Source organism: Mus caroli, chromosome 5 (assembly GCF_900094665.2).
Source record: "Mus caroli chromosome 5, CAROLI_EIJ_v1.1, whole genome shotgun sequence".
In the NCBI taxonomy this organism is placed as follows: domain Eukaryota; kingdom Metazoa; phylum Chordata; class Mammalia; order Rodentia; family Muridae; genus Mus; species Mus caroli.
Window position 1 is genome coordinate 25,758,315 of NC_034574.1, and position 8,549 is coordinate 25,766,863.

Sequence of the window (8,549 nt, forward strand, 5' to 3'; positions counted from 1 at the left end):
ACCTTATAGTATCACTATACCTTATAGTATCACTATACCTTATAGTATTACTCACCTTATAATAATTGAGAGCCAGACCTGGTCTCTGGGCCCGAAGTAGTAACCCTTCTGCCTTCTGAAAGTCCTTCTCCTCCAAGGCGCCACGGGCTTGACCTACAAGTACCTCAGCAACGCTGTCAGGATCGTGGGCCTCAGCCACGCGCTGAGCTGCCTCCCAGTCCTGGTTGTGGACAAACCTGCCCAAGATGGGGGACATAGGAGCTGTTGAGTCCAGGACTGAAGCCTTAATAGTGGAAGCAAATAGTCGTATAACTGAGGAGTTACTAGGTTTGAAAGTAAATGACCATGAAAGATCCCAGGGCAGTATCTCTATCCTGTCTTAGGACAGGCTGGAGAGATGGACAGCTCAGTGGGTAGAGGTGCTTGCCACAAAAATTGATGACCTCATTCAAATCCTAGAACCACATGATAGGAGAGAACCAACTCCTGTAGGTTGTCATCTGAGTTCCATATGCATAAATAATTGAAAAAAAAAAAAAGGATACGGGGAAACTCACATGAGGACTGCCTCTTTGGGTTTACCAGCTCGGATGAATTCAGCTTCAGCCTCTTCAAATTTGCCCTAGACAGAAGGACAGTCACATATGGTGAGAAGGAGCCTAGTATTCCAAGCAAGTAGGAGACAGGGGTTTGAACTGGTCACTGTGGTCTGCAGCAGTTCTCAACCCTCTCATGTTGTAGCCCTTTAATACAGTTCCTCATGTTGTGATGACCCCCAACCATAAAGTTATTCTCATTGCTACTTCCTAATTATTATTTTGCTACTGTTATGGTTCCTAATGTAAATATCTGATCTACAGACATTTAATACCACCCCTAAAGGGCTCATGAGCCATAGGTTGAGAACCACCATGTTAGGGATAGAGCTGGACAAAATCACATCCGCACCTCATCTTCCAGGTACATGGCGTATTTGAGATGAATCTCTGGGGTTTTGTGCTTGAGGGCTAGCCGAGAGAGTTCAAAGGCAAACTCAAAGGAGCTGAAATGGACGATTTGGATTAGTTTGTACTTCATACTTAACAGAAGGCAAGAGAAAATAGAGGGAAGACAGTCCCTGGGGGAAGAAGAAGGCAGATTTAAAGATGGCAGACAGAAGGGGCAGGGCAACCCTGTGCTTTCCTGAGGCGATCAAAAGCTCCTGAGCTCCCATCCCTGCTCCCCAAGCACTACAGAGCCCCAGCCTCCAATTCTGCTCCTGGTCTTTGTGACATAAGCTCAAGAAATGCAGGCAGTTCACTGATGGGCTGCTGGGTTGTGCTGACAGTTCACTGATGGGCTGCTGACCTGTGCTGCAGTAAATAACCCCTCCCCACATTCATACAGGCATCCTAAGTAAACACACTGGGCCATAGACAAACAATCGCTATCTCAGTAGGGAGAGACTAGCTGTGAATAAGAAGGGGGCAGCAGAAGCGGAAGATAAAACAGGGTGCTGGGGCGACATGATCTTGGCACACTGTGTATAAATGATGGACCAGAAGGGTCACTGACTTAGCACAGTCCTAGCTTTCCAAGCTGCCCCTGCTCAACCCTTCTCTTCAGAACCATCGACAAACACCTTCCTTCTACTATATTCTCCCCCCTCCCCTTTTTTTGAGATGGGGTTTTGCTATTTAACTCCTCTGGCTCACCTGGGACATGCTGAGTAGACCATTGCTGCCTTGAATTTACAGAGATCTGCCTGCCTATGTTTCCCATGCTGGGATTAAAGTGTGCACTGTCATGCCTGGCCAACTTTTCACTCTATCTTTGTTTAGTTGGTGCATGGTATCATGTAGCCTAGGCTGGCTTCAAACTCACTATGTAGGTAAAGCTGGCCTTGAACTCTGATCCTTCTGTCTCCACCCCAAAATGCCAGGATTATAGGCTGCCCCACCGTGCCTGGCTCACATGTCTTTACTTTTGCCTCAGCTTTTGGATTATTTTTCATTTGCATCATGTCAGTTTTCTTTCTCTGTATATGGGATGCTCTGGGAGGGATGGAGCCAGTGGAGAGGAAACTCCATCCAAGACCCACCAGTTGTCAGCAGCATGGTCAATGGCGGCCTCCAGAAGTCCCAGCTTGTTAAGCAGTCTAACTGCAGCCTCTCCTCCCAGGCTCTTGGCCCACAGATAGGCCACGTGTTTGTGGGCATTGGCTCCTCCATGGGCTTTGGCCACCTGTAAAGCAAAGCTGATTGAGCATCGCCCACAGCAGAGCTGCCCCTTGTCAACTCTGGCCTCCTGCCTCAACCATGACGAGGTCAGGACCGTGCTCCAAATCATCACTGGAGAGGGCCAAGTGTCAGGTCTCTAAACTTAGGTCAGTGTTTAAGGACAGAGGATGGCTTTCAGAAAATCCATTAAGCCCTTACAATTTTAAGTAAAAATTTGTCTATACAAGTGTGGCCATGCTTCTGACAAAAATACTCTTTAGTTAAAATTAGTCCTGTGGGAACGGACAAGGGATGCATGAACTCCGTACCCTGTAGGCCTCCTCCCAAAGCCCGTTGGAGCGGTACATGTTCACAGTTGCCTTCCATTCCTGGGCCTCAAGGTAGTGATACTCAGCCTCCTGCAGTCGGCCTTCTGCCTCCAGCTCCTGTAGGGTGGGGTGTCAGGATGGAAGGAGTGGCTGGGCAATGGCTGGGATGGGCAGGGTGGGGTGGGCAGGGCTGGAAAGGGCTCACCTTGCCCAGGTGAAGGTGTGTGTCACTGAGGAGGTCTGGATGGTGCTTCCCCACCAGGCGAATCATGTCGTCATACAACTTGTGCTTTTTGAACATGGTGATGGCGAGATCAGGCTCCTCCACCGTCACGTACAGCCTGCAGACAGGAAAGGTGCCCTGCGGCTACTGCTTCACACCCTCGAGGCCACCCCTTCTCCGGCACTCACCTCTCAGCCTCTCGGTACTTGCCCTGCTTCTCCATCTCCTGGGCTTGTGTGATGTAAAGCACGGACACGTCCTCGGGTCGCATGCATTTCATGGCCAGCTGTGAACATGGAAGCACAAGGGAACTTGTCAGCTTGTGGACTCCCCAGTTCTCCCAGCAGCCACTGGTATTTAGTTACTGCCGCTCTACTGAGCCAGCCCACTGGGAGCCGACAAAAAACTATATTCTGCTAAGGCATGATCTAGACTGTGAGGCCGCACAGGCTGCATCACCCCCACCCCCCTACTCACTGAGCTCTTCAATGCAGGGGAGAGGACAGTGATCAAGTGACCAGGGGCTCTGGAGCAGTCGTTTAGAATGCCTGGATCCCAAGTCCCTCAGCTCTCTTCAGAGCTGCAGGCTAAGGAACAGGGACCTCTCCTCATTTTTTGCCTGTTGCTAGGGCTCCACATTGTCTTGGGTGTATTTCAGTAGTCTTTCTTAGCTTCCAGGGAACCAGTAAAGGAGAGGTATTGGAGATCAAGGACTGTGGCAACATGGCCACGGACGCAGAGTTCTTTCCTCGTGGATACTGCCCATGTTCTACCTTGTGGGCTTGCTCCCAGCGGCCGGCCTGGGTGTACATGTCTATGGCATCTTTCGTCCGGTCTCCTTTGGTGTAGAGCTCCTCGGCAATCTGAAATGGAAAAGATTCAGCTGGGATGTCAGAGCCTGACACAGCACCTTGTAGTGTGCTGAAGGAAAGGTGAGAACAAGTGGAATGCGTCCCCAGGAGACAGACTAGATCAAGGCAGGGCATGTGCGTGCGCACATGTCTGTGTTGTATAGTGTGTGTGTGTGTGGTGTATATGGGTTGTGTATGGTATATGTGGTATGTCTGTGTGTGTGTATGCTGTGTCTGTGTTCATGTGTGTGAGTCCGTGTGAGTGTGTGTTAGAAGAGAGTGTTATTCTATCACCCTCTGCCTTATTTCTTTGAGGCAGGGTCTCGTTCTCTGAAGTTGGAGCTTGTAATGTTTAGCTGGGCTGGCACCCAGGAAGGCCCAGGCAGGGAATCCTCTTGCTTTTACCCCACAGCTCTGTGGACAGGTGTGTGCAAGACCATGTGGGTGCTGGGATCTAAACTTAGCTCCCCTAGGTGCATAGCTAGTTGTCTTAACCACTGGGGGCATCTATCTAATCTGGTGGGATTTAAGGGCCTCGCTGCTGCCATGGAGGGTGGTCTACACTTGCTATGCTGAAGCCATTCATGAAGAATCACTTGAGCTGGCTGGGATGGCAGCTGGGAGTGCACCTCCTCATTCACTGTGATGCAAGAAGGGCTGGGTGGGCTGCCCCCACATCTTGTTCTAGGAGACCTCTTACTCCCTTGCACTGCACTGCTTCAATGCTGCAGAAAGGGACTTTTCCTTACCTCATACTCCTGCAGAGACGCATAGTGTTGAGCCACACGAGGATAGTATTTAGATGCAGTGTTTCGATCCTGGAGATCTAATATATAAATTGCCTTCTTCCACTGGCGGGCACCCAGGGCAGCCTCAATTGCTTTGATGGAGCACCTGGCACAGTCAGGAAGAGCATTAAATATGTATGAGGAAAGAGGAGGGTGAGAGGAAGCAAAGAGACCCCCCGGGCACATTCTAACCCACGCTCCGAGATTCCTCTCAGACTGTGGCCTCCTCCTTGGTTCAGAATCTCACTTCATGCCCAAATCTTCATTCTGTCCCTGTGCCACCATACCTGGCTTCAATATAGTGGTTGATGGCCGCATCCAGCTGCTTTTGCTGTACCAAGTGGTCCCCCCAGGCCTCTTCTAGCCTCACCACCTCCACTGGGAAGGCCAGTCGAGCCAGCTCAACGGCTACCAGGGATAGAAGAGGCACTTGGCTCAGGAAAACAGGGCAGGGATGAAGCATGGGCAATAGGCGAGGCATAAAAAAAAAGCAAGATGTCCCCAGGGAGATGCTGGGTGCTGGACAGGCAACAGTGTACAGGGTCATGAGTGGCTGGTACCTTTCATGAATGCATTGCCTTTACAGTAGCACTCAAGGGCCCGCTGTGGATTTCGAATCTTCTCAAAGAGGTCACCTGCCTGTCGATACATATATGGCTACAATGAGTGAAACCCACAGAACACAAACAATCAAGAATCAGCTCCCCAAGGAAGGAATGCTTGCAGTCAGTCACAGTTATGTGTCCCTCCCCACGCTTCCTTTGGGTGGGAGAGGGGTTCAGGTCCTGGAGACCAGAGCCAGGACAAGGCAGTCAGCATACCCTTTCATAGAGCTCTCCCTTGATGAGGGCTGTGGTGATGTGTTCTACTAGTTCTGTGTTGGCCAGCAGCTCCTCTCGGGTCAGCACCAGCCGCGCAGCTTTGGCAGGGAGCCCAGCTTTGAGGTAGAGGCTGATGGCTGCCAGCCCATCCCCTTGGCTCTCCTGCAGTTCACCTGCTCGTTCCTCTTGCTGTGTGTCCATTAACCATTGATAGTAGTCTCTGCGTAGCTTCTCCAGGGCTGGGTGTCCCTGAACATAAGCAGAGAGAGCTAGGAATCCCATCCTGCCTAGCTCTCCCACTTTCATTTCTCCTGGTTCCTCTGATGGCACCATATCAGCCAGCCCCAACCCCATTCCAGATCCCATGGCTTCCTTGGGAAGATTTCTGGGATTGGTGAGGCCTAATTCTGAACCCTTATGATGAGAGGACACAAACAGCACCTTGGCCTCAGCCACAGCGATGCATTCCTCCCAGCGGTGCAACTCCTGGTACATGTCCATGGCCTCCTCAACAGCATTCTAGGGGTGCCACGCAGCAGGAAGGAGACCAGGAAGGCAGAGGGTCAATAATAATAGTCTTAGCCTGCTCAGCCTGGCTAAGATGTGTGTGCATGCGTGTGTGTGTGTGTGTGTGCGCGTATATGTGTGTGCGTATGCGCACTCATGCTTGCATTGAGTGCCTTGCACATGTTAAGCCCATGNTCAACCACTGAGCTACACTCCTGGCTCCAGTGATGGATTTACTATAAACTATAAGAAGCTTAAAGGCTCCTCAGACTATATAAGTTTGGAGTTTCATAAAAACTTGGATCTACCCTATGTACAAGGATTGCAAAGACAGATTCTGGAGTAGAGAGAAGCTGAGACATCATTCTGAAAAGAAGAAAAAAATTGAAGTCCAAAGGAAGATGTTTGCCTAGATAAAGATAACACAGAGGAGGAACCTAAGAAAGGCATGGGATAAACTCTCTAAGCTTAAAAGTTCTCCCTAGACTCACAGACTAGCAGTCTTTCTTTGTTTTTTCCTCCCAGGAGCCCCTCCTCCATCTGGTCCCCTTTCTCCCATTACCTGTTCCAAGAAGATCATTTCAGCAAGTTTGTAGTTCTTCTCCAGCATGGCGAGACGAGCTCGGACNTGATAGAAGTCNGTTCCTTCTCCACCCTGCAGGGAAAAAACGAGGTTTGTTCACTCAGTACAGGCAGACACAGGAAGGCCAGGAGGACATGGAGGNTAACAGACTTGGGAAGCTAAAGATTTTAAGGGACTTAGCAGCCTGAGGTTTCACGCAATTCCAAAGTGGTCCAACTTTAGGGATGAGGNGTGGGCAGGGCAGAAGAAGGTAGGGAGGCTACAAACCAAGAACTCATGGGACTAAAACTAACAAAGTTACAACTTGGGAGACTGAAGGAGTCAAGAAATGATACTTGCATATTCCCTGGACACCTGATCTGCAATCTCATTGGTCTCATGCAGGAACCGTGCTTTGGCCACATGACCTAAAGCAGAGAAGCACCTACAGCAGGGAGGCAATAATACAGCAGTTATAGTATCACAGGACTGCCATTGCAACATCGTTGGACAAACATGTAAGGAGCATCTCGTGTGTCACCATCACCCGCACTGCTACAGTCACAGAAAGCCCAGAGAGGGACAAGGGAGAGGAAAGCCTTGTTCTCTGGGATTTTCCACTCCAGTTGAGATAGATAATTGTAAACGGACAAAGAGGGGGAGAATGAAAAGTGAAACGAGCAATGGTGACACTGCCACCAGTGGCTGAGGAGGCCCCTGACATTGGCTGGCATCTGACCACAAAGAGAAGCTCCTCCCTGGCCAGACAAAAATATGGNCATTGCTACAAAGTGGAACTCTGTTAAGGGGGTGGCCAGGAACTTTCTNNCTAGATTTCAGGCCTGCTCCACAACAGGGAATCCACATCAGGGGCTGCAAACCTGGCCAAGTCCTTGACTGGGGAAGTCACAGGCCCTAGTGGGGAAGCCACTGCTGTTATTTTTGCAAAATGGANATGATTTATCATTCGATCTCTTTCTAAATACTTGAGGCTATGCCCACCAATCAGCACTGCCATCAGCCTTAGTCAGGAAGCAGCTTTGTGAAGTGGGCAGACATAAGTGCGGAAGCAGAACTGGGCAGGGTGCCGAGGATGGGACTGCTGCTGTGTGGCGCTGAGTGGGACACACGTACCCCACTAAGGTCAGGGAACATCTTGGGGGAGGGACTGGAAAGAATGCAAAAGTTGGAGGAAAGCGCAGTGTGCTGTGGGATGCTGTCTTCCAGGCCACATGGCTGTGGCATGTGGGGACCATTAATATCCTGTTATGGGGATATAGACACTCAAAAGACCCTGCCCCTCCCTCAGGATCTTTGGGCCGTTAATGGTGGGGGTTAGGGGAGGAGACAATTTCTTCATGGTTTTAGCCACTGGTAAGGTGCCTGTGCTCCTGTAAGAGACACTAGTGAAACTCACTGAATCATTAAAAAGAGAGATTAAGGTAGAAGAGGGACTATCTCAGAAGAAGGGGATCAGACAGAGTGCGAGGGAGAGACAAGACGGGGATGGGGTGACTATGAAAAAGCACATTACAGCACCATAAGGAAACCCATCAGCACGCATGGTTAATATACGCAAATAGAAACATTTTTAAGAGAATTAGTCTTGGCAAGATGGGATGGAAGGGATGGTCATGCAGTACTCCCAGCAAGGATGAGTAGGGCATGCTCAGAGCCAAAGGTTACAGTGTGGCTAGAGACCAAGCAGATAACGGGACTAAGAAAGAAGCTGAGGCAAATACCTGCAGGGCCACTGGCCATGGCAAGCAGTCTGGATTTTATATTGAATATAACAGTAAGCTATTGGAAAATTCTGGGCAAAAAAACCAATGTTTTGTTGTTGTTGTTTTATAAACAGGGTCTCATGGAACCCAGGCTGGTCTTGAACTCATTATATAGTCAAAGGATAACTTTGAACTTCTGATCCTCCTGCCTCCACCTCCCAAGTGCTGAAATTATAGGCATGTGCTACAATGACTGGTACAGGTGGGACTCGAAATCAAATCCTGGGCTTTAGGCATGCTAGGCAAGTACTCTACTGGCTGAGGGACATCTCTAGCCTTCTAACTGATGATCTTAAGAAAGTTTTTGCCAGGTGTTGGTGGCACACATCACCCAGTACTGCATAAACAGGGTGTGGTGGTGCAAGCCTGTAATCTTAGCTCTAAGAGGTAGAGGCAGGAGGATCAGAATTCTATGGTCACTCATGGCTACATATGCAATTTAGGCTAGCCTGAGCTATAAAAACAAAATCAGGGCTGGAACAATGG

General features: G+C 49.7%; 1 protein-coding gene across 3 annotated transcripts in view; it reads right to left on the minus strand.

The window, feature by feature from the left end:
- Ift172 (intraflagellar transport 172) overlaps positions 1 to 6,484 on the minus strand; it is a 14,842-nt gene extending 8,358 nt beyond the window's left edge. For 2 of the 3 annotated variants that reach the window (XR_003836678.1, XM_029477101.1), the window contains exons 1-14: positions 6,280 to 6,484; positions 5,652 to 5,729; positions 5,211 to 5,459; positions 4,950 to 5,028; positions 4,677 to 4,797; positions 4,351 to 4,495; positions 3,524 to 3,613; positions 2,939 to 3,036; positions 2,733 to 2,868; positions 2,528 to 2,644; positions 2,081 to 2,223; positions 949 to 1,042; positions 558 to 622; positions 56 to 236 (exon numbers count right to left, since the gene is read on the minus strand). Coding sequence is in view for 2 of the 3 variants with exons in the window: in XM_029477101.1 (XP_029332961.1) it covers positions 56 to 236; positions 558 to 622; positions 949 to 1,042; positions 2,081 to 2,223; positions 2,528 to 2,644; positions 2,733 to 2,868; positions 2,939 to 3,036; positions 3,524 to 3,613; positions 4,351 to 4,495; positions 4,677 to 4,797; positions 4,950 to 5,028; positions 5,211 to 5,459; positions 5,652 to 5,729; positions 6,280 to 6,327 (1,644 nt within the window). In the remaining variant the exon portion in view is untranslated. The remainder of the gene's footprint in view (positions 1 to 55; positions 237 to 557; positions 623 to 948; positions 1,043 to 2,080; positions 2,224 to 2,527; positions 2,645 to 2,732; positions 2,869 to 2,938; positions 3,037 to 3,523; positions 3,614 to 4,350; positions 4,496 to 4,676; positions 4,798 to 4,949; positions 5,029 to 5,210; positions 5,460 to 5,651; positions 5,730 to 6,279) is intronic. The other variant, XM_021162056.2, reaches the window with a different exon arrangement.
- Positions 6,485 to 8,549: the final 2,065 nt, after the last annotated feature.